A 26,683-nucleotide genomic window follows, 5' to 3' on the forward strand; every position below is an offset into this window, starting at 1 on the left:
TGTGAAATGCCAGTTTTGGAGTGTTGACACAAAAATTCAGTCTTAGTGTTACATGAATGTCTAGATTATTAGTGGAGATATGTACATTTGTTGACGTTAAAATAGTTAAATCTCATATCCCAGCTAAATATGCAGAGACTAATGGACCTCATCACCCTGTCTGTCCTGTTTATTTTGCTATAATGACAGGCTGATTATATTTTATCCTGCTTATTACATGGCCAAATAAATACAAAAATAAATACTTTTAAAAGGCGGCTATTTGAAAACAGTTTTTGTGGCACAAATGACCTAAATCAACTTTAAACATGACATGAAAATTCAACCTATCTTTTTTTGTAAATGTATGTTACAGATCTTATCTTGAATGACTGTATACAATTCATTTTTTATTTTTTGGACCTCGTAACAATCAAAATGTTATAACTTGAACTTCCGGTAAAAATGACTGACTTTTTGCCTCCAGTCATTAATTCACTTAAACTCCACCCCTTGTAATCAAGCTCACATTAATTTTTGAGTTAAACTCCCATGTCTCAAAATTTCCCATCCTACATTTTTATTTTATTTTTCGATAATCCATCACACATTACTGAATAAAGTTCTGTTGCTACTTCTGTTTCACCATGAACATGTAAAATACACCAAAATAGATTTGTTTTCACCACAAAGACAGTTGGAAAACCTCAGGAAAACAATAACTATTTACTTAATTGTTCAATAAAATAAAATGACAGACAATGTTAAAATGACAGACAAACTGTTATCAACAACAACAAAAATGGCAATAATAATTTATAGCACTCTTAAAGCAACAGTGCGACCTAATTTGTTTGAGTAAAAAACAGTGATGAACCAAAGGACGGCCTCACGGGAATTTTTGTGGTCCGTTTGCCTTTTGCACATTATAATTGAGGTCAGATAGTAAAACGCAGATCTGGCCGAAAGCTTTCAGATGTGTGCAGTATTCCAGTGGCTGAAGGAGGGCCGGGCGCTGCAGTGGTCAGCACGGCCCTGGGGTTCAGTGTTAGTAACTGCTGTTTCTCTATAGAAACCAGTGAATGGGACAAAATAAGGAGGTTTGGGTTGTGCTGTGATTGAAATCTTCACAGGGTCCTTATTTTCATTACCACACGCGACAGGACTCCGCCCCCCTGTTCATAATTGACGTCTCGGGGCAGTTAAAAGCTTTACGGAACTCTTCATAGTTGCTCATCGCCCCTATGACCCTACATCATAGTAATAAGAGTAAAGTGAGTGACGCTGAAGAATAGGGGATGTAATATAGATGTAAATGAGCTGTATATATTACTGCACCATACCTATATTTAGGAGGGCTGTGAGCTCCACTTTGGATCTGATCACGTGCTGCTTCTGGCCTGTAGGAATTACAGCGAACCTAGCACATAATATATACACAAACAAATCAATAAGAGTCCAATTTAAGGTAAGACAATACAATACAGGCAAAAATGTTTTTTATGCACTGGTCAATTTTGAGATTTTGGGCTTTTTTGGCTTTTCATAACATGTTGTTTCAGGCTAGTGGAAAGAAAATGAAATTTTAAGTGCTTATTTTATTGTACTTTATCTATTTGAATCTGTAGATTTCAATTACAGTATCTTTCAATTGAAAGGTTTTCTCAAAATGATTGCACTGATGCACTGAGCCAGAAATCTCCATTTTAAGTATCACTTTTATACAGCAAACTTTCCATTTTTATTCATATATACTATATTCTGAAATTTTTCAACAGGTTTATTCATATATCATTTGCCTGATTTTATAGCTAAAAACTTGGCTTTTTGTCAGTGCCAATAGCCTTGTGGGCAGCACCGACATATAGCACAGTTACGCTTCGGGCGTCCCGAGTTCGAGTCCCGGCTTGTGGACCTTTCCCAATCCCATCCCCCTCTATCTCTCCAACTTCGCTTCGCAAAAACGCCAAAAATAAATCTTAAAAAAAAAAAAAAAACATGACATGGATTTTTTTTTTTTTTTTGCTGTTGTCAGTATATTCTGGTTTATAGAGTGATAAAAGGAGATATCCAAAAACTAACATATCAACAAAACAAAACCAGAATTTTGAACTTGTTTGTTCAGATTTTTGTTCTAGAAAAAAATCTGCAAATTAGTGCATATTTAATTAGACAATGCCTTATTTGCAAATCTGTAACATAACATTTCAGAAACCTTGTAATACAAAAATGTTTGCAATAATCCATCAACTGACAAAGTGTGCTGATATCTAAATGTTTTATCCTATTCACCTGTAGTGTTTTTCCTTAAAGGTGCAGTAAGCGATTTCTGAGAAACACTGTTGATATTTGAAATCAACCCAAGCAAACACACCCCTCCCTTCATTGCTCTGCCTACAAAATGCACAAACACGCAACGCAAGAGTGGATGTCTCTTTATCATAGCTGAAGAGAAGCAAAATAATGCTTCGCGAAAAGAAAGCGAAGATGTACGACAAGGAAGAACAAAAAATGAGCATACCGTACACAAGAGTATATACAGGCAAGAGTTTGTTGTTAGTCGCCAACAGCACACCAGCTCCAGACAAACAATGACTGTTACTATAGCTAACATTACAACAACAGCATATCTTGGTTCTGTGAAACAAACCAAAACCAGTATTACTCACATATGGAGCAGAAACAATGCAACTTCAGCAACTATTTTCAGGCCTTTCTGCTTAGCTCTGTCTGATCTTAACCCTTCTTTTTCCAGTGATATTCCTCTGACCTTATCTCTTTTGTAATGTCTCTCAGCCATCTCTCTTTCTACAGTCTTTACTGACTCTCTCTTCTCCTCCATCGTGAGTGTATACGGCCCCTGCTGATTGGCTCCAATCCACTTTCAACAGTGTTTCTCAGAATTCACTTACTGCACCTTTAAACTCAGTTTGCCTATATCATGTACTTTGATAGTAATCAGAAAATGCATACTTTTGAGTGTGTACAAAAACAGTGCATATATATTGGTACCATCTCAAAAAATGCTCATTCTAATCTTGCATACTATTTAGGATACGCATAAAACCCCTAAAAAAGACAAGAAACATTTTGAACACTTTTCCAACCAAGTCTAAATTATTAAGAATAAAAAATAATGTCTGTGACATCTGAAATTTAGGCCTAAGTATGTATATGTGAAAGATACTGAATACTGACATGGGCATAACTGAGGAAGAACAGCTGGTTATTGTTCAGACCCACACCAGGTAGAAAAGGCTCCTCGACTCCTCCCCTCTCTTTCTCGATCCATCTCCTGTAGGCCTACAGACACGTTCACACATACACAGATACAAACACTATAAGTGTAAACACCAAAACAAGGAATATTAAAGGAATAGTTTAAACCCCCCCCCCCCCCCATGTCATTCCAAACTTTTTTTCTTCCACATCTTCAACTGATTCAAATTCGCAGAGTTCATCAAACTTCAACTTAGGGACGCAGCAAAATTCACATGAGCTTGTGTTTCCAGTCTCTCACATTCACATATACAGTAAATAAATGGAAGTCAATGGAACAAAATATGTAGTGCAACCGCCTCTTGAGAAAAGTAGCAATGTCTGACTGAATCTTTTTGAGTCATATTCTTCTACGAGTCAGTTGATCCAGTTCACAAAAGTAGTCTGAATGATGTGTTCGCAAATCACAAATTGCAATACATTCTCCAAATTTTCCCTTCTGTGATCCGTCAAAGAAAGTCCTACAGGTTTGGAATGAGACAAGTTGATGGTAAATCAGATTCAGGTCACTTTAGGAAATTATAGTGTGGAAAGTGCTGTAATACCCTGAAAGATTCTCTTATCCCTCCATTGTCTGCCATGTTCTCTGCCAGTGTCCTCTTCCCCTTGATCTTGAGAGGGGATTGTGGGTATTAAGTATTAGTTTGGTAGCTCTGCTACATTTTGATGATGCACTCAAAAAGATATGCATTAAAAAGGCTGGTGCCTACTGTACATTTAGCCCCGCCTCCTTCCAGTAGTAGCTGTTGTACTGGTCAATCATGCATTGTGTCTTTTCGTTGAAGCGGGTGATGGAGGTGTTGCTCCACCACTGGTCCAGGTTCCCATTTTTGTCGTATTTTCTGCCTAGATGAACACAAATACACACTGATGTCTTTGAGAATCACAATGGCAACGAATGGGTTGAGACTCATTATAAATCAAATGGCCTCACCATTGTTATCAAATCCATGGGTCAATTCATGCCCCACAATTACACCGATTGCTCCATAGCTCAATGATCTGACACAAGAACACATTTCACAGATTAGCTTTCCTAGAAATCTACATGATGATAAAATTGAGATTGAGCGTGCTGGGGAAATATAAATCAAAAAACATCAACAAGAAGAAGTGTCTATGTCTCACCGAGGATAGTCTAGTCCCCAGAAAAATGGCTTCTGAAGTTCTCCCGCAGGGAATCCTGGGTAGAAGAAGATCACCAAGAACATGATCCAGTATATCTAAACAAACATCAAACATCTAAAAACATCAAACTGCTATTATACCTGACAGATACCAAAACAAGTTTCTTTTATTTAGTTTTCTTTGAAACTTTATTATTATATTTCTTCCTGAAATATCTTGAGATTAATCATTAGTAGTCATTTTAATTGATACTTCTGATACTTCTGCTAGAAAAATATTATGATCACAGAATGCTGTGATCGACCAATTAGAACCAGTATTCAAGAAAAAGGCTGTGTATTAATTAATGAACCGAAATACATAACTCACTGATCTGGTTGGTTGAGGAGCTGTAGAATGCATTTACTGTAGTTGGGTTTGTGAACCACCTGAGCGACATAAAAAGTGATTTCATCTTTTTTCAAAGACAGTTTCGTCTAATTTTAAAAGGCTTTGAAAATACTGACAACTTACTCTGTGCGTGGGACTGTTTTCCTCAGCCAGCCGATGTCAGTCTGAGCTATGAACTTCAGGGTCTGCATGACATTCCCATAGTAGTCCGTCGGCGTGAATGACAACTGTGCATAAACATAAAACCTCAATGATTTTAAGTTGCACTGACATCTGCCAAACATCTGACAAACACAATTAAATCTGGAATATCATTATCAACATGATTAACAAAATCTGAAAAGCTTGCAAACGTACTCGTTTGATGTCCTCGTTAATATAGGTGTCATTTAAGACGAAGTCTGGGTAGCCCACTTTCGCCAAGACTGCATGAGCCTAAAGTGACATATAGACATTAATGATGTGAAAAAGAACATTCTGTGTATTCATAGCCATCACAAATACACTGGTACACACCTTATCTGTTGCTTTTCTCTTTGTTTCCTCATCCATCCATTCATTCTCCTTCTCTAGCATGTCGATAAACGCCCACCGGATACCGTTTATCAATTCCTCCATCTTCATAAAGGACAAAAGACATTAATCAGATGAGCATTCAAAGTAATGTTTATTAGTTTTACAGTAAACTGAGATCCAGCGTTTTATGCTGTTATTCATGATTAGTGCCACTAGATGGGGACAAAAGCTACATCAATCATGTGACACTGAAGACTAGCTGCTGAAAATTCAGCTTTGCCATCACTGGTATACATTACATTTTAAAATAATATATATATATATATATATATATATATATATATATATATATATATATATATATATATATATATATATATATATATAAAATAACTTTTTCTATTTTTATGTATTTTAAAATTTCATTTATTCCTGTAACTGCAAAGCTGAATTTAATATATGAATAGTGGCAAAACTTGTATATGTACAGTAAAAACAGGAATATTGTAAAATATTATTACAATTTCAAATATCTGTTTTTTAAGTTTTTTATATTTTAAGATGTAGCTTTTTCCTGTAATGGCAACGCTGAATTTTAAAGGTGGCCTAAAATGCCCTTTTGTCTCAGGTGTCCCTAGAATGTGCCTGTGAAGTTTCAGCTCAAAATCTCAAAATACCCCACAGATCATTTATTATAGCTTGTCAAATTTGCCCATATTTGGGTGTGAGCAAAAACACGCCGTTTTTGTGTGTTCCTTTAAAGGTGCCCTAGAACCCCTTTTCAAAAGATGAAATATAAGTCTAAGGTGTCCCCTGAATGTGTCTGTGAAGTTTCAGCTCAAAATATCCCATTAATTTTTTTAACTGCCTATTTTGAGCCATAATTACATTTGCACCGATTCAGCGCGCGGCCCCTTTAAATTCTCGTGCTCCCCCACCCCTGAGCTCTCGACCGCCTTAACCAGCATAAACAAAGTTCAAACAGCTAATATAACCCTCAAAATGGATCTTTACAAAGTGTTTGTCATTCATGCTGCATGCCTGCATTGATTCCTGTGAGTATAGTATTTATTTGGATGTTTACATTTGATTCTGAATGAGTTTGAGGCTGTGCTCCATGGCTAACGGGCTAAAGCTAACATTACACACTGTTGGAGAGATTTATAAAGAATGAAGTTGTGTTTATGAATTATACAGACTGCAAGTGTTTAAAAATAGCGACAACTCTTTTCTCTGTGAATACAGTAAGAAACGATAGTAACTTTAACAACATTTAACAGTACATTAGCAAAATGCTAACGAAACATTTAGAAAGACAGTTTACAAATATCACTAAAAATATCATGGATCATGTCAGTTATTATTGCTCCATCTGCCATTTTTCTCTATTGTCCTTGCTTGCTTACCTAGTCTGATGATTCAGCTGTGCACAGCTCCAGACATTAATACTGGCTGCCCTTGTCTAATGCCTTGAACATGAGCTGGCATATGCAAATATTGGGGGCGTACATATTAATGATCCCAACTGTTACATAACAGTCGGTGTTATGTTGAGATTCGCCTGTTCTTCGTAAGTCTTTTAAACAAATGAGTTTTACATAAGAAAGAGGAAACAATGGTGTTTGAGACTCACTGTATGTCATTTCCATATACTGAACTCTTGTTATTCATTTATGCCGAGGTAAATTCAATTTTTAATTCGATGGCACCTTTAAATGCAAATGCGCTTCTGCTCCTGGCCGCTTTCCAGAAGAGGGCAGAGCTTTCAGTTGCTCAACAACAACAAAGCTGGAGAATCTCACGCAGCCAAAATGACGATTATCAGTAACAGTGTTCAGCCTTACATTGTTCAAACCAGAATCTGACACTGATGGAGAGACTCGGGAAGAAGTTACAACTTTTAGAATGCAACTGGACATTTCTGAATGGTTAGTGGATAAATTTATGTAACATTAGTTGCTGTGGAGCTGATTTAACTCATCGACTAGCATGTGCCGTCATGTTAATCTTTTGTGCAAATCCAGTCCGGCGTAAAATGACGGCATGGCAACAACACTCTACAACAACTCTTCCTCTTCTCTAAATCAGCCGACCATGGCCTCGCCCCCTTTGTTGCATGTTCTCGGGAGCAGGGTTTATGTAAATTTTAGGGTTAGTGAAGAAGCTCGTTGTAGTCCCTACCAGCCGTTTGTTGTAGTCCTTTAACAGCGAATTCTTTAAAATAAAATATCTTCCTTTGCATTGAACTTTGAGCGTTGTAACTTTGCAGATGTTGTTTCTGCCCTAACAGCAACATTACACACTAACTAAAGTTAAAAAAGTCAAATCATAATCAACCACCCCTTTAAAAAATATGAATAGTTGCATATCTTAATATATAAAAGTCGTACCATGTGTTTCTTGTCCTCCTGGAAATGCTTATCGACAAAGAGCCTACCGGTGGCATAGATGAGTGTGTTTTCTACATAATTTACACACTTGTCCCAGCGAGGGGTCAGAGAGGTGGTCCCCGTGGTAACCTGAGAAGAGATGGATATTTTTAACCTCAGCAAATGTATTTTTATCCAAAGATTGGTGGAGGGTTAAAATGAGGAGGTGGTTCACTAACCCGAGCAAAATCCAGGTATCTGTAGAGAAAGCGTCGGCTCAAGGTGGTGATTCGGGACAAAACTGATCTCCATATGACGTAATTGGCAACTGTCCTGGGGCGAGGGTGGAAAAAACATTAGCAGCAGCTGAATTACTGAGTAATCTTGACTCTGTTATTGAGCAGAGCAGGTAATAAACTGGTAGAACATATAAACAGCACACACAAAAACAGTGATCACACAGCTGACACTGTCCAGATCAACAGAGGCAGGCATCTCTGATGTAGGATTTAATAGGGTTTTGATTCAGAGCTGGATACCTGGTTTCTGTGACGTTGATGAGTTTGAAAAGGTCTTTTAAGTATTGTGGGGCACGTACGATCACCTGCTCCGAAGAGGAGATTTTCAGGTCTGGGTACAGCTCCGTGTCAATCACTGCTTTGACAAAACCCAGCCAGTTAAACTGCAAAAAGAAAAAGAAACAATAATAGTATGAACTGGGTAAACTGTGTAGTGTAACTGTATTTAGAAATATATTTACAGTATATTCAGGCTAAGCAACTGTTTTTAAACTCTACTTCTAGAAAATTAATGTACAAAGAATGTGCATCAGGTAGGCTATGTTTTGCTTTTAAAAAAAATAAAAAATAAAAAAAATTATGAAGCCATCAAACTATCATTACATATTATATTGTTATATTACAATGCTATTATATTTTGTGCAGTTAGCTTATTTTGTTGTAAATAAAAAAGCCAGACAATGTCCCTGCTAAATATATTTCACCACGTTTCTCACTCACAACTCCAGAGCTTCCCACTCGTATTTATGACTTTGTGGTGGTGTTCATGTGCATTCAATTAAATAAGTACGATCTTTCCGACATTACTTGGACATGACCCAAGTAAATTTCTTCTTTTAGGCCTGGGCAAAACACAGCATTCTAGTTTTGTTCAAGTGTTATCAGTCAATATAGACCACCTCAAAATGGCTAAATACTGGGCAATTAATCAGCCTGGCTCATTTATTTTCCTACCACTATATAAGCATGTGTATATGAATATGACATGGCATAACATATACATTTGTTTTAATAATAATAATGTACTTACATCTGGAACAGTGCGGTGCAGTTTAGACAAACTGTACTTGTTGTACATGTTCTCACTGGTGCGGTTTTCATAGGGAATCACTATCTACAGAAGAGCACACACTCCATTGAAACATCAAGTTCCCTAACAGCACTGTTTTCTTTCTCAATGCCAGTGATTTGAAGGAATTTGGCCTCAGATTTTCAAGTGTTTTGCTGCTCACCTGTGCAAGTTTCATTTCAAAATCAAGTACCGGTTTCATCTGAGCCTCAGCAGCCTGCTCATTGGCTCCAAGCATGACGGAAACGTCAACCATCAACCTTAAAAGAGCTTCTCGATACTGCAGAGAGGCATGAAAAGAATGGTTTGAGAAAGGGCTGACTGACTGTGACTGCATGTAATGATATATAAACAGGTTGACAGATGTACTGATGTACCATTTGTGCCTCGGTTGTGTTGGTGATGTAATCTTCTCTGGATGACAGTGACAAAGAGGCCTGATCCAGCTAGGGAAAAAAAGAATTGCTATATATTAAGGGTGTAACTAGGTACTACTAGCAAGCGCTTGAGTGCCATCTGAACATTTGCTTTGGGCTGGTCCACAGATAGTCTCTTCTTCTGCTTTTTTTTCTGTTGTGGTGGTTAGCAAACAACATTGCATTACCGCGTACGCCTCCTTCTGGATTGGAGAGTGGATCGCCTGTGACTGTATTCGTTGTCTGACTGTATGCACCCAACCGTAACGGTTCCAGACGAATACATGTACCATTATACCCCTACTATATATTATTCACACAATCGGTTGAGCCAGAATTTGACATGTCAGACCATTCAAACAAGAGCATTTTGACATGTAGTTCTCACCTTGATTATGTACTGATTCGAGTTCTTGTCATCAGGAGAGACAAAAAGCCGGATAAGGACGGACTTGCTGTGCTGACTGCGTATCTGCGCCAGTGTCTCCAGCAGGTTAAACTGAGACTCCACCCACCGCGAGGAAGCGCCCAATGCATCGCCTAGAACCGGCCAGCGGAATTCCTTCTGCTTTAGATTCTCCAGCAGAGGTTTGGCATCCTTAATCTCCAGGACAGCTGTCAGGATAGAGGGGAAAAAAGAGAGATGAAGTAGAATTTATATTTATTCACCTGACAGATGCTTACATTGCAGTAAAGTGGGGATTCCAAAACGTATATAGACATAAAATATTTACCTGAAGTACACCCCTAAGATTTTAAGTTAATATTTTAATGATTTAACAACGCATTTTCATGTTCACACAGTTCTCCAATACCAATTAATGTTCAATATAATATACATAAAAATACAACTTGAATTCCGGAAATGTTGGGACAATTTTTTAAATTTGAATAAAATGAAAACTGAAAGACTTTCAAATCACATCAACCAATATTTTATTCACAATAGAACAAATATAACATAACAAATGTTTAAACTGAGAAATTTCACAATTTTATGCACAAAATGGGCTCATTTCAAATTTGATTTCATTTCATATTTTCCCAAAATAGTTGGGACGGGGGCATGTTTACCATGGTGTAGCATCTCCTCGTCTTTTTAAAACCGTTCAAAGACATCTGGGCATCGATGCTATGAGTTTCTGGAGTTTTGGTGTTGGAATTTGGCCCCTTTCTTGCCTGATATAGGTTTCCAGCTGCTGAAGAGTTCGTGGTCGTCTTTGACGTATTTTTCTCTATAGGTGAAAGATCTGGACTGCAGACAGGCCAATTGTGCACCCAGACTCTTCTACGACAAAGTCATACTGTTGTAATAGCTGCTGTATGTTGTTTTGCATTGTCCTGCTGAAATACACAAGGCCTTCCCTGAAATAGAGGTCATCTGGAGGGGAGCATATGTTGCTCTAAAACCTTTATATACCTTTCAGTATTCATAGTGCCTTCCAAAACATGCAAGCTGCCCATACCATATGCACTTATGCACCCCAATACCATCAGAGATGCTGGCTTTTGAACTGAACGGAGGACACGGCGTCCTGTGATTTCCAACAAGAATGTCAAATTTGGACTCGTCTGACCATAGAACACTTTTCCACTTTGAAACAGTCCATTTTAAATGAGCCTTGGCCCACAGGACACAACAGCGCTTCTGGACCATGTTCACATATGCTTCCTTTTTGCATGATAGAGCTTTAGTTGGCATCTGCAGATGGTACGGCGGATTGTGTTTACCGACAGTGGTTTTTGGAAGTATTCCTGGGCCCATTTAACAAATGTCATTGACACAATCATGCCAATGAGTGAAGCAGTGTCGTCTGAGGGCCCGAAGACCATGGACATCCAATTAAAGTCTTCGGCCTTGTCCCTTATGCACAGAGATTTCTCCAGTTTCTCTGAATCTTTTGACTGTAGATGATGAGATTTGTAAAGCCTTTGCAATTTGACATTGAGGATTGTTTTTAAAGTATTCCACAGTCTTTTTATGCACTCTTTAAGAGCTCTGCCCATCTTTACTTCTGAGAGACTCTGCCTTTCTAAGACATCCCTTTTTATGGCTAATCATGTTACAGACCTGATATCAATTAACTTAATTGGTTGCTAGATGTTCTCCCAGCTGAATCTTTTCAAAATTTCTTGCTTTTTCAGCCATTTGTTGCAGGCATCAAATTTGAAATGAGCTCATTTAGTGGATAAAAGTGTAAAATTTCTCAGTTTAAACATTTGTTATTTTATCTATGTTCTATTGTGAATAAAATATTGGTTCATGTGATTTGAAAGTCTTTTAGTTTTCATTTTATTCAAATTTAAAAAACGTCCCAACATTTCCAGAATTCGGGTTGTATATAAATATAATAAAAAAACAAACAAAATAAAAATATTTTTTTTATATATATATATATATATATATACTATATATATTTAGTATGTTGTGTAAGTATAAGTATTTTCATTATTTAATTAATTACTTTGATTTAAATCCGGTCTGAATACACAACCTTGATAATAGTAAAAAATAATATAAAAATAATAATAACAGAGCAAATTGCCAATTATTTTCTGGCTAATTCAAGGTCTAGTGCTTATAACAGTATGGATCTGCAAAGAGCTCTTTGGTTCTTACATTCATTCATGCAGGATGTGTAGAGGATTTTGGCCTTCTTCACTGCCTCAATGTCTTCACCTCTAATGGGCTCCTCTAACAACTCTGTGGCACAAAGATTCAACATTGAATCACCTTATTTGGGCTACAAATTTTATTTCATTCAGAATCATGTGGATCAATGCACCTTTCAGCTTGAGGTCTACATTCTGTCTGAGCCATGGGTAAATCCCATTGCTGGATGAGTCTTCCGGAATGGGGTTATCCCGGAGCCAGCCTCCACATGCGTACTGGTAGAAGTCATCACATGGTTCTACTGACTGATCCATCTTACTCAGGATAGAACCGGCTAGAGATGACACATCAGCAAACACAGATTCAGCATTACAGTAATCTCAAACAAGTAAAAACAGTATTTGAACTGAATTGAAGTTTTTCTGAATGATAATGTCTGCTTGTTATGTTAAAAGTGAGTGTATAGTTTAAGGAATTGCTAGGTACTGTAGTTGCGAACTGGCGCCAAGTTTTTAAAAAAGACCACATGACGTTCTAGCCCCTATATAGCTTTATGATATATGTTTACCTGCTTCAATACAATGTGGGGTAAGGCAGAGGTCTTCATCGCTTGCTTTGTGAGACACTACAGGAGGAGAGAAACATAAATCTGTCAAACAGACCTATCAAGACAACTATGCCCTGAAATGACTGCCAAACATTGCGCTATGAACACACACACACAAACACACACACACACACACACACAGAGACTCAGTTCCCACTGTGCTCAGGCTTCAGCTGTCCATGCTCTGGATGTCACAGGACAAAAACATAGTGCATGCTCTACTACACACACTCCAAAGAAGCTGCACATCTACAAACAGGGCAGGGGAAGAGTAACGTTACATAGTGTTACTTCTTAAAAAGCAGCTATTTAGGTTACATTGTTAATTTTTATGGAAAATAAAATGCTAGATTTGCTCTTTCTTTCTTTCTTTCTTTCTTTCTTTCTTTCTTTCTTTCTTTCTTTCTTTCTTTCTTTCTTTCTTTCTTTCTTTCTTTCTTTCTTTCTTTCTTTTTTGTTTGACCTCTGCATTTGTCCAGGCTTGGTTTTTAAATTAAATTAAATTAAATTAAATTAAATTAAATTAAATTAAATTAAATTAAATTAATAATTTAATTTAAAATATTTGTGTTTTTACATAATTTAATTTTACGATTTTAATTTCCCCCAAAAAACTATATCCCTGTGCACTGCTTGCAATGTATACATTTTGTTGAAGGATGGGATTAGAGAAATCTAGTTCATTTACATTGTGTCATTTACTTGGAATTTAAAATTAAGTTTAAAAATTTTGGAGCAAAATATTAATTATTTTGTGTATTTACTTTTTGTATTTAATTTATATTTAGCTTTTTTCAATATTTAATTTAATTTTAATAGTTTGTCCCCAGGAAATTGAGTTAATGAATATATTTTTGCAATATGTATTTGCATACTGAAACACGATCAGCGTAAATTCTGGTCAGTGAAGCTGTGTGAATTTGTGTCAGTGAGTTTGAGTGAGCACAAAACTGGATATATGTTGTGAAATCAGACAAGCATTGCTTTTAAAGGCCTGTGTTTATGGTTCAGTCCACAACTGGACAGCAGATGACCACAGCAGGATCCAGCACCCGGCCCCGTGGGACTGAGCCTAATTATCCCCAGAACCATCAGACACAGCCGCGTGTGTGTGTTTGTGACTAGAATATGTAGACAGAAATGAGCATAATTACACTCTAGTCTCACCGCAAATATGCAGGCAGCCCTCAACAACTGAGAACAATAAAAGGAACATCATTTATTTGCCATCTCAACAGTACATCACCCAGAAATCACTTGTGTATACCAAAATACTGTACATCCACACACTCATACAGCAAATGTACATTCACAATGTCTCAGGTTCCACAAGACCCATTCACACATTTCAGCACTCTTAAAGAGACAGTTCACCCAAAAATGAAAATCCTGTCCTCATTTACTCACCCTCATGTCATTCAAAAACTTAGAACACTTTTATGGTGCTTTTTGGAGCTGGTCACTATATACTGTCATTTTCATAGAAAAGAGCAGCTTGAACACTCTTCGAAATATCTTCTTTTATGTTCCACAGAAGAAAGTAAGTCATACAAGTTTGGAACGACATGAGGGTGAGTAAATGATGACAGAAATTTCATTTTTAGGTCAACTTTCCCTTTAAAAACACTCTTTACTAAACTTAAACACCCACATTCCCTAAACGACACAGAAATACGCGCTCACAGCCCTCTAGCCTCAAAACTTTGAAAAAAAAAAAACATATACATGTTTCCTAACCAGAGCTCATACTTACTGTGCTAATTACAGCCTTCAAAGACACGCTGCGTGTGTAACAGTATACACTCCTAAAATAATCTCACACACAAGCACACATCTGAACACTGACCAAAGAGCACAAATCTATCTATCTATCTATCTATCTATCTATCTATCTATCTATCTATCTATCTATCTATCTATCTATCTATCTATCTATCTATCCTAAATTTAATGTGCAATATATCACATTAGTAGTAAGTAGTTAATTGTGCATGCTAATTACTCACCCGTGATGACAGCTATCAGTAGTGCAATGCAGACACACACACACACTGCCAGGGCGGCTTTCAGGAGAGTGTTGGGGCCCGTACTTGGTTTGCTATCTCCTCTCCCCAGCCTCTCCATTTCCATACTGTCACTGAGTTCTGTCACCCTCTATCCTTCTCACCCGGTTTTCACTCCGCCTTGCCTGGAGATGTGCACTTTTAAGTCCTGATCCTAGGCTTCCGTGGTCCTTTTTGGATCACTGTGGGGCTGTGCAGAGGTAGTCTCGCCTCACAGGTCTCAGATCAGTGGCAGATGTACAGCATGGGGAGTCATGCTCTACTTGCCAAAGAGTGTCCCAGACTAAGTGAGAGGATAGGAGAGAGGAGAATAAGCATGGAGGGAGGGGAAAGACAGAATGAAGGAGTGAATGAGAGAGAGTTAGGAGATCCAGGAGTAGGAGGAACTCTCCTCCTTAGAGCCAACTGGAGCACCTTACTTACAGGAGTAATTATATGGCGTCCTGCAGGAAGGGCGGGATGACTGTATGTTTGTGTGTGTGTGTGTATGTGGATCTACCCTGATATAGTCTGTGTTTGGGCTCCAGGTGTGTGTTTCTGAGTTCCTGATGAGCCCTCTGGATAAATGTAGCCACTTCTGTATTTATTCTCAGTATGTCCCACAACATAAAATAGAATGAGGAACATACACAGTGTGATGATGTGTCTGTGCCAGGACACAGTCTACAGCAGACACAAAGTTTCCTTGACAACACTTTATCATGAATGTTTGTTTGCCAAATATATCTACGCTGATTCATCCGGTTAACTGCTGGCTTGAGATGCTCCTTATGAGAAAAATCTGAAACATTATTTGATAAAAGACGCAAGCACATTTTTGGAATAGTCTGAAACATCATAAAATATGGGTTTTACATGTACAGTCAAACCAAAATTTATTTAGACACCTTGAACATTTCATTCATTAATACAGTTTATTCATTATAGTTTAAAAAAATTGTAATAAAATATGACAAGATCTCAGAGTTAAACTGTGTCAGAAAAAAATTATCTTAATTATGTCAGATATAAGCAAAACATGGTCAGAACCAATAATTTTTGGTTCCAAATTTTTATCAGTTTTACTGGTAGTCCACTGTATGAAGAATGTTTGGGTATAATATGTCACAGTTTATTTTGATATAGTGTCCTGCACCTGCACAAATATCAAAAATGTCTGAATAATTTTTGGTTTGACTGTATCTAGTTAAATCTAATTTAATCTTTAGTATAATGAATTAAAATAAAATTGTAACTATTTACTTTGAATATTATTATGAAATATAATAAATATTGTAAATATATAATTAATTATATTAATTTAAACATTAACAATATGTTCATATTTAAGTATGTTATTGAATATTAATATATCCATATTAAATGTGTAAAATATTAAACCTTTTATTATAAATAATTAATTTATATTAGTATTGACTTAATTAATTTTAATATAGATTAATAATATAATTTATGTTATTTACTAAGTCAATATAAATGCACAATTAACAGACTTTTTAATAATATTTTGTTGATGCTTTCCCCATAACCGCATTCGTAACAGTGTTATTATCGTTAATTAAAACAATCTTTTTCATTACTTGAAATAAAATAAACATAATATTTAAATAACAACTATACAACTTATTTTATTTCAGCATTCTCATTTTTATTAAGTTTAATTTGAAGTACTAAAAAAAAAAAAATAACCAAACTAAACCTGAAATTAAACAGAAAATATAAAAATAAAATTTTATTCAAAATATTAATAAAAACTATAACAGTAGTATATCAAAGAATCTTAAATAATATTATAAAAGATTATGTTCACTGAGTACCATGTAAAAAGTGGTATTAAAATCATACATTTTTTTGTAAGTACAGTACAGTTTTATATTTATTCATTAGCAGTTTTCATTTGTAATCATCTCAAAACAACTAAATGTTTGAGGTCATGGCTTCCCAGTAAATAATCATTTTGAGACTGCAGAGATTTCTATGTGCGACATCTGCTTCATCTTATCTACTGATAAGAAAAACAAACACTTTCTGAGCTGTCACGAGATGACAGCACTACTAGAAAGTCTAGTTAATAGAGGGCAGCTTTCGTCATGAACCGTTTCGAGTCAGAGGCGTGTCAAAGGGTAGAAGATCCACAGCTGTAGCAGATGGAGTGAATAACCAATTGTAATGTGCAAATGGGAAGAGCTGACCTTGTCATTCTCGAGAGGCTTCGCACTCTATTTGTTCAACAGAGGATGCATTTGCTAAAATGAAGAAATAATTTGATTGTACAGAGGAAACAAAACAATCTCATCAGCAGTTGAATCCATTTTAAATCTCAAATATCAAATCACTTTGTCACATCACAACATACAGAAAAGTAATAGTGGGTGGAGGTCAACAATACATCAGGGACTCATCTTTGGTAATACACAGCATGAAATCTGAAGACTGCTAGACCACCAAGAAGTACCGTTCCTACACCATAATATCTTTGGATTTTATTGACATTGATGCATGTCATGACCTTAGGTGGCAAAATATTTCTATAAAAAGCACACTTTTACCCTCAGGAGGACACAGTCACAAGGAACATTTTTCCTGTACCCTTCCTAATACATACAAATATGTTTTTTGAGAGATAAGACAAGTGAAATCCAAATACAGCCCATACCCTGTCTATTAAAAAGATTTGGAGACTCCATTAATGAAAATCACAGTTCATGAAAACTCGACCAATGGCTACTAGATGGCTAATTCATATGACCTCACTCGTACGTGTTTTGCTAAATCGTACGTATTTTACGAGTTGCTAATTTCGTATGAATTCGTACGAATGACTTACCCCAAACCACGCCCCTAAACTTACCCGTCACTTTTGTCACTTTAGACAAATCATATGAATTTGTACGAGTGTGATCGTACAAATTCGTACGAATTGGCCACCTCGTAAAATAGTAGTGGGTCTGAGGTGTGAATGGTACACAAACAAGTGCAATTGACCCTTCGCCAGGAGTTTGTTTGATCTAACCAATCATAACGCAGAATCTGCCATTTTGTCCGACAAAGCAGTCAGGGGAGTTAGCAGATTAACTTGAAAAATGGTGTGTACTAATGTCTTTCCGCGTTTGAAACAACATTCCTTCTCATGTTCAATTCATGTTTATTTTGATGCTATAAATTAACTAGATGAACGGTTCACGAGACGCTTGAACTGAGGCGCTACAGCAATCTGTCATGACACATTAAAGAGCCACAAATGGTATTTATTGTTTAAATTTCTTTAAAAATGACAAAATTTGAAACTTTGTTTCACATCAAAAGTAACTTGTCTTGTCTGTCGACGCATTGTCAGTGTCCTCTTTGCTCCGCGATGTATTTTTTACTGTGTGAAAACATGATTTGTGGCGAGAGATTGGCATGGCTTGTCAGGCGTAGCAACAGTAACTAAAGGGGGCGGGTCTTTGCGAACAGTCAGTTGATGGTGCAAAGGCTTTTTTCAGAGCTTTTCTACCACCAAACACACTAACACACGTTAGTAAAGGTAACCAGGGTTACCTTATTGTTGTTAACTAATTAAAACAACATTTTTGTTAACTGAAATAAAGCTGAAAAAGCTGAAATAAAATAAAATATAAATATTAGATGAAACACTTAATAATAATAATATAAGTATTTAGTTTTTTTTGTTTTAAAAAGTAATAAAACCTTACTCATTTTTTTTATTACTAAAAATTAAACTTATATATATATATATATATATATAAGTTTAATTTTTAGTAATAAAAAAAAAGAGTAAGGTTTTATTACTTTTTAAAACAAAAAAAACTAAATACTTATATTATTATTATGAATATATATATGAAGACTTTAGATGCAAAAGCCTCTAAGTGCCGTCTGAAATTTTCTTCTAAAATGAGCATTTTTATCAAGCTTTTATGTTTATGTTCAGTTATTTCACTTTAATGGCAATGAAAAGGACCTGTTAATTATATATATAAAATGTGGTCTATTAAAAAAAACATTCGTAAAACATTCTTTTTTTTTATTTTTTATAAACAATATAAAGAATGAAGATCACAGAATGAGATTTATGTGGAATGTATCAACAAAGAATAGACCGTCTTCCTCTTATCGCTTCTGACTCATCCCTAAATGAGATTTAAATTGCACAGGACGTAACTCCCATGAATTATACCGGAAAGAGATTAAATAAATTCTGTGGTGAAAGGCTGGGCTCTGATGCTTGAGCACCTTATCAGTGTTGGACTAGATTTATAGATTTCCCAATAAGACTTTTATTGTAATTCAGATCAAAACAGTCTGTCCTCATTACTGAATGTGTGTATAAAACATGTTCTTCATAAGTGAAGACAACACAATCATACTGCTTGTATCCTGTAGGGGTTTTTTTTGTACACAGTCACAACATCATCACTGGTTTGGTTTTTGTTTGATGAAACTCTCACTTTATTTCGCTGACCGGGAGGGGACATGTTCGGTTTGCTTAGTTTTGTCGTTGCCACGACAATTTGTGGGAACATAATATTAACTCGTGGGAATGTAATAATAATAATAAGTCATAAACAAAAAAGACTAAACAAGAGGTCAAGAGAGATAAATCTAAATATACATGAGATTTGACTGCACACTCACTTGCAAAAATTTTTTATTAACCAATGTTTAGACACAAAGCCTTTGTCAAATCTCATGTATATTTTAATAATAAGTCATAGCCACAAGATCATTTTGTCGAAGTAACGACATTCTTATGTTGTGGCCACACAATGTAAAGTCGTGTCCTTGAGATATATTTTTCTTGTTTATGTTGAGGGAACAACATCTATTTCTCATGGCCACAAGTTAAATGTGTACAACCTGCGCAACAATAGCAACCTGGAATTATCAGAAATGTATAGGCCTATAAATATGGGTATTTGAAAAGCAAGGCTCCGTTCTTTGTAATGTTGCTTAGGAATGTTTTTATTGTGAAAAGTGCTATAGAAATACATTTGAATCAAATTTAAAGGTGCAGTGTGTAAATTTTAGCACCAACTAGCCGTGAGGTAGCGAACTGCAAAATAGAGATGCTACGGTGGCCAACACAGGACAAAGATGTTGTCGTCTGAGACAGCAGAGTGTAGCCAGCCAAGCAAATGCGCTCTGTAGAGCAGTTTGTCCGTTTATGGGCTGCTGTAGTAGAAACATGCCGGTGTAAAATGGCGACATAAAAGGAGACCCGCAGTGTATTGTTTTGGATTTTGATGTTGATATTGCTATTTACCTGTTTCAATGTTTTTATTTGCTTGCTTTTAAGTTAAGGCCATATATGCTTGAATGCTTGAATGATTATGAAATTAAGTAACTGAAATACTTCCTTTGTTTGTTAACATTTGATAATATGACTAAGCAACGGTTGTGAAAGTTAGGTTTTTGAGTTTGATGATTGTAACCAACCACAAAAGTTAATAATAAGGATGAAGAGAGCATGTTGCAACCTAAAGTGGAGGTGAGCCAGACAAAGACTTTGGTGAAGAAGATGAGTGCTAGAAGAAGACAACAGCGTAGGTGACAAAGGAAGGACATCTGGCTTAGTAAGCAAGAGATACAGAGACTGATATGCCTACAGCAGGAAGATTGGATCATAGACATTGATCAATGAGTAATATGAAGTTGGAATGTCCCAAAAATTAGTATAGAAGTCTGAAGAGTAAAAGGCCTCCTGATGCTGCCTGCATTAAGTGTAGAAGGACACCTGATACCCTAACGAGGGGCACTTAACAGCATCTCCAATATTGCTGGGTAAAGCTAGGTTATAGAGCTTTTTAGCTTAAGCTGATTTAAGTTTTATTTTGTTTTATTTTGCATTAACTGCTTTGTATTGTAATCAATAAAAGAGATATTTGTTACGTTTTCCTTCCGTGAGACTTAACTTATAACTACAAACTGAGCCTCGACAAAGAACAACCACAAGGTAGTCTTTTACGTCATTCCTGAAGGCCTTCAACCTGCCAGCGGGTGAGTATCTTATGGTTTAGACTAGATTTGACTTTCCTTACCCTACCTGAATAATCATAGGGTTAAAAGGTGTACTATAAATGATCACACCGAATAACATGGCACCCAACTTGAGGTTTGAGTTTTAAGTTGAAAGTGTAGAAACCACATTGAAGAGCTGTCTGTAAGACCCATGTAGACCAATTTAGAAAGGATTCGGTTAGATACTAGTCTAGAGAGACTTAGTATATTCCAGTCCAGAGAAAAGACTGAAGGGCCAGGAAATGGGATCGCTACCCGTGAGACCTAGAGAGGGGTCTAGAGGGGCTATTGAATTGAGAAACCTGTAGTAGGGGATGCACTAATATGGCAGGTAAGAAAGCCAAGAGAAAATCCAGTTATATCTTAATTCAAGCCTACACCTGGGGAGAACACCGGGTAAAAGCATGGGAGAAAAAGGCCTTAAGGGCAGAGACCTTGGTTCATGATATAGAGCCAGGTCAGATACTTTTATGGTTACCAAGCCGAGATGGATTGCAAAGAGGTAATTTCCAGGAATCTGAAGTTGCTTTAGCAGTCATACAGTGGGCCATAGAGTTAGGAAGTCACTATGGACAGGAAGTGGGTATCCAGTGCAAAACCTCATAGTCAGAGGGCATTATGAGCATAGTGCGTAGAAAAACCATGGGGAAAACAAAACTGTATACTATGAGTGGAAAAAAATTAAAGAAATCTCAGGGTGAAGTTCCAAATATGGAGAAAGTTAGGATTTACCAGGAAGCAATGACAGAACCGCACTTACCTAGGTCTGCAGTCACAGAAATACAGTTACAGCAGATGATCCGAATCTATGAGGGTTGGATGGAACATACATCTGAAGGTATGGCTGTAGTGTATGGAAATCCACAGATGGATCAAAGAATTAGGAATAGCTGGAGCAGTTTTTGGATGCTTAGGGGAAGACGCTCTTAAAAAGATAGAGAATATGAGAATCAGATTAGGTCCTCAGCAAACAGGAACCATAAGAATTTGTAGAGGTTCTCCAAAATGGAATAGTGTGGCACATGTAGTACTAACTGATAGTAATACACAGACACATACAGAAGAACAATCTGGAGAAGAGACTAGATTGTTAATAAAAAATGTCATTAGAGAAGCTAACGACAGAGGTGATAAAGAAATACATATGTCCCTAGTAGTGAAAGAACAATGTCTAGAGGGACTCGTAGCTGGAATAATAGAAATGTCCCAAGAAATTCAAAAGACTATAAATCTCCTCGTTAAAGAGAGAGATCAAGATAAAATGAAAAATATTATTAAACTGCAAAAAGAGAGGTATGAAGTACAGCCAAGGCTAGCAGAAACCATAAGTAAGATGAAACCTACTGCACCTTGGGAAGACGATCCTGAACCCCAAGAGACAGAAGATCAAGAGTCACAAGAATAGCTGTCAGATTCTATTGAGCAAGACATAACAGTCAAAGTAGCGAGTCATCAGATAACAATCTTAGAGAAGTAATGTTACATAATAAGAGGGCAGGAGCTCAGATGGCAAGGGCGTAGATTTGGTTTCAACTTTGGGGGGGGTTGAACGTTGGTATAGTTGTATTGTATTGGGGGGGTTGTAACTGATGGATTTGAATATTGGGGGGGGGGTTACTTCCCCCCCATCCCCCCACAAACTACGCCCCTGTCAGAGGGTGTTACTGGTGGCCTGAAGTAAATATCATAGGAGTAAAAAACAAAAACCCAACCAGCAGAGAGAGGTAGATCATTAGAACGGAAGTGGGATTGAAAAATAATTGAAGGACGCAGTCTAACGTATGGCCAAATGTGGTCAGCTAGTCCCCATCAGCCAAAAGCATAGATAAGGCAGAAGGATGGTCAAAGTCTGGAAAACAGGCTATATTCCAGGAAGGTTATTCCTTTATGAGGAAGGCGGTTGGAGAAATGGATAAAATGTTAAAAGCACTTAAAAAAAAAAAGAGAGAGTTACAGTGTTCGGAAGGAGTCAGAATCCGAGGATAACATAAACAGTGAGTTAGATACAGATGGAAGTGACAATTGGGAGGAAAAGCCCAGAGTACAGACTAGAAGAGTCAGGATTAGAGCATCCACACCAATTCCAGTGCACAGAACAGATCCTAGACATTTAACATTTAAATTCCTCAAAAGAGCCAAATGAAGAGCAAGAAGACTACCAGGCAAAATTATTAGAATTAAATTTAACAGAAGCAGTTAAACAGCAGGTAGGAAAAATAAAACAGGGCGAAGACCATAGCAGTTATGCAAACCATATTATGAAAGCAGTGGAAGATTGCAAGACTTGATAAACACTCAACTAGACGGTTAGTTCACACTTGTACTGGCCATGCAATTACAGCCAAGGCCTTAGAAAAGTCCAGACAACTCACAGGTAAAGAGGATAAGTATGCCCAATGGAAAAAGGATTTGATAGAAGCCCAAAAAGATGGTGTGCCAATTATGAGTATGTGGCTTTCGATAGAAGCCAACATCCCTCATGAAGATAAAAACAGATTGTTACGAGAAGTGGGCAGAAGTTTACCTGGAGGACACACTTTAGCCACAATACTGAATAATGTTAGTAGTAAAGAAACACAAAATATGTTAGCAGTATATGTCCTTACTACACAGCACGTAAAGACCAAAAAAGTAAGGCCTCAGAATAAATATAAAACACAATAGGGAGTGTATACAGGTTATCGTAATGAACCCTTTAAACCTACAAAAGGAGAGCAGAAAATATATAATACTCGATTTCAGAGTAGACAGAGTGGGCCTAGCCCATCAAATAGGAATAATCAAAGCCCGAAAAACTGGGAAACAGGAAAACCCAGAATAATGAATAAAACAGTTACACCTGTTAAGAGTAGTTATATTCCAGAGGACAAATGGGCCCATATGACTCCAGAAGAAAGAAAGAAAATAATAGAAAAAAGGACAAATGGAGCTTATAATACAAAGAAAGTAAGAGGAAATAGGGTATTGAGCAATACTGTTTTTGAAAAAATAGGATGAGGTTGGCCTACTGAAGAAGAATCTCTGTGATCCTTGTGTAAAAGAGGAGTCGGACCAGTTGTTCTTGGATATACAGTGGGTACGGAAAGTATTCAGACCCCCTTAAATTTTTCACTCTTTGTTATATTGCATCCATTTGCTAAAATCATTTAAGTTCATTTTTTTTCCTCATTAATGTACACACAGCACCCCATATTGACAGAAAAACACAGAATTGTTGACATTTTTGCAGATTTATTAAAAAACAAAAACTGAAATATCACATGGTCCTAAGTATTCAGACCCTTTTGCTGTGACACTCATATATTTAACTCAGGTGCTGTCCATTTCTTCTGATCATCCTTGAGATGGTTCTACACCTTCATTTGAGTCCAGCTGTGTTTGATTATACTGATTGGCTTGATTAGGAAAGCCACATACCTGTCTATATAAGACCTTACAGCTCACAGTGCATGTCAGAGCAAATGAGAATCATGAGGTCAAAGGAACTGCCTGAAGAGCTCAGTGACAGAATTGTGGCAAGGCACAGATCTGGCCAAGGTTACAAAAAAAATTCTGCTGCACTTAAGGTTCCTAAGAGCACAGTGGCCTCCATAATCCTTAAATAGAAGACGTTTGGGATGACCAGAACCCTTCCTAGAGCTGGCCGTCCGGCCAAACTGAGCTATCGGGGGAGAAGAGCCTTGGTAAGAGAGGTAAAGAAGAATCCAAAGATCACTGTGGCTGAGCTCCAGAGATGCAGTCGGAGAAAGTCAACCATCACTGCAGCCCTCCACCAGTTGGGGCTTTATGGCAGAGTGGCCCGACGGAAGCCTCTCCTCAGTGCAAGACACATGAAAGCCTGCATGGAGTTTGCTAAAAAACACCTGAAGGACTCCAAGATGGTGAGAAATAAGATTCTCTGGTCTAAAACCCCATTTGGATAGAGTAAGAATGACTGTGGAAAGGTTAGTGAAAAATATGCTCATAAAATTGAAGGAGGAATACATAAACCTCAGAGACAATATCCTATTAATAAGAAAGGATGGGGAGAATTGACACAAACTTTAAAAGAGCTTGAGGAGCAAGGGGTAATACAAGAAATCAAAGGTGCCGTAACTAATAGTCCGATAAAATTAGTCCCCAAACTAATTGTTATCATAAATTGTGTTTCTGGACTGTGGCCACAACAAAACAAAGTGAACCGAACATGTCCCCTCCCGGTCAAGTACTTTATTCCACACAAACATTCATAATCAGACACTTGACAGAGCGTCAGTAATGACTCCCTGAACTTAAGACTGATAACCCTGATGAGCGGTTATGTCCTATTTTAAATTGGGAGTTTTATATTCATGTCACTGGAATAGTTCATAACATTTTACACAAAGCTTGCATGTGTATTAATTAATGCTTTAAAGATGTTGTTTGTTGATGGTTCATACTCTCCCTCAACAGGTCCAAACCCATGCTGTTATTTATTTATTTCCTGTGGATCACATAAAAAGTGACAAATGTTTAATAGTGGTCATAGACTGAATAAAAAACCCATCATAAAATAGTTCATATAATGTGCTATATTTCAAACTCAAATGAGGAAGTCATTATTCACAGACCATCTTCCCCTCTTGCTGAAGCTCAGGAAGATACAAAATACAACTCTAAAAAATGACCCAATGCATTCTGAGTAATATTTGTTGTTTTAAGAAAAGAGGCCTATAGGCTACTTTCTTGAAAACAACAAATATTACTACCCAGAATGCATTGTAGTATACAGAAGTAATATACTGTAAAACAAAGCATTGTGCGTAATATTTGTCATTTTTAAGGAAGTAGCCGTTGCTTTCTCGAAAACAACGAATAATATTACCCAGAATGCATTGTTTTTACGGTATACTACTGTTTCAATGGAAAACTATATTTTACTGTGTAAATTTGTTTTGTTTTTTTTGTTTTTTTTACAATTATTTTATCAGACTATTGATCGAAAAATATATTTTGTGATTTGAAGTCCAGAATCACAATTTATGATAACATAATTTGTTTAAAAAAAAAGAAAAAAAAAAAAGAAAAGACATTTATGTTACAGTTTCCATTTCAAATAATGAAAAAATGCTTCACTGTTTACACAAAACTATCAAATTGTTATCAGTATTGATAACAATAATAAGAAATGTATAAATTACATTTGAAAATATATTAAAATAGAAAATGTATTTTAAATTGTAATAATATTTCACAATATTACTGTATGTACTGTATTTTTAATCCGATAAATGCAGAGAGTCTTCTTTTAAAACAAAAAAATCTTCCCGACCCCCAAACATTTTTGTCTAAAGATTCTTCAAAAATCCCTCTTTAGAAAAAGTAACAAAATTTACTCCAAAATCAAAATCTGCAATTCAAATCTGCTTTATTTTCATTAGTTTAAAATTTTAAATTCAATTCAAATGTATTTATATAGCACTTTTTACAATAAAAACATTCCAGAGCAGCTTTACAAAGAACAGAGCCCTGCCTTTCAAATACTTATATTTATGCACAAAGCAATTGTGGTTAGTGAGGAGGCGAAAGCTTCTTTTTATAGACATCATTTTCCAGGGGGAGCGTTTCGGGTCTCATTATGTGAACTGGAGGCTGTGGTGAAGACCAACTACACAGAGAGGGAGGGTCAGCTCCTCAGCACGGGACGTTACAGATGAAACCGGTATTTAAAACCAAGACAGAGAAGGGTACACAAACATTAGTTTAAACACAGGCGGTAGAGATATGGAACATGAATGAGAAAAGGAGTGAGCCAATGAGAGAGGGAGATATGAGGTGAGGATTGATGACACATCCCTGGGATAAACCTCATGCATCGGCTGCTCTGTTTACAGTATACAGAGAAACAGACTGACAGTGTGTCATTACACTGAGATACGCACAGGCTGAGGCTCACATGCACATGTTCCATG

The 26,683-nt window shown here is 36.6% G+C and overlaps 1 protein-coding gene across 2 annotated transcripts; it reads right to left on the reverse strand.

The window, feature by feature from the left end:
- Positions 1-534: 534 nt before the first annotated feature.
- On the reverse strand, positions 535-15,102 carry phex (phosphate regulating endopeptidase homolog, X-linked). 2 transcript variants are annotated; one of them, XM_048174870.1, is made up of 22 exons: positions 14,673-15,102; positions 12,628-12,684; positions 12,232-12,393; positions 12,066-12,149; positions 9,834-10,060; positions 9,407-9,475; positions 9,193-9,309; positions 8,991-9,074; positions 8,201-8,343; positions 7,901-7,994; positions 7,683-7,811; positions 5,293-5,394; positions 5,134-5,211; positions 4,900-5,003; positions 4,756-4,814; positions 4,387-4,441; positions 4,193-4,260; positions 3,974-4,104; positions 3,804-3,869; positions 3,178-3,282; positions 1,323-1,399; positions 535-1,229 (listed from the first exon to the last, which is right to left on the reverse strand). In XM_048174870.1, exons 1-22 carry the CDS (start codon positions 14,794-14,796, stop codon positions 1,127-1,129), a joined length of 2,238 nt encoding a protein of 745 aa, XP_048030827.1. In that variant the 5' UTR covers positions 14,797-15,102; the 3' UTR covers positions 535-1,126. The 2 variants fall into 2 exon arrangements, with proteins under 2 accessions (XP_048030827.1, XP_048030828.1); XM_048174871.1 differs by lacking the exon at positions 14,673-15,102 and adding an exon at positions 13,834-13,897.
- Between the last annotated feature and the right edge of the window lie 11,581 nt (positions 15,103-26,683).

This window comes from Megalobrama amblycephala, linkage group LG22, assembly GCF_018812025.1.
Source record: "Megalobrama amblycephala isolate DHTTF-2021 linkage group LG22, ASM1881202v1, whole genome shotgun sequence".
In the NCBI taxonomy this organism is placed as follows: Eukaryota; Metazoa; Chordata; class Actinopteri; order Cypriniformes; family Xenocyprididae; genus Megalobrama; species Megalobrama amblycephala.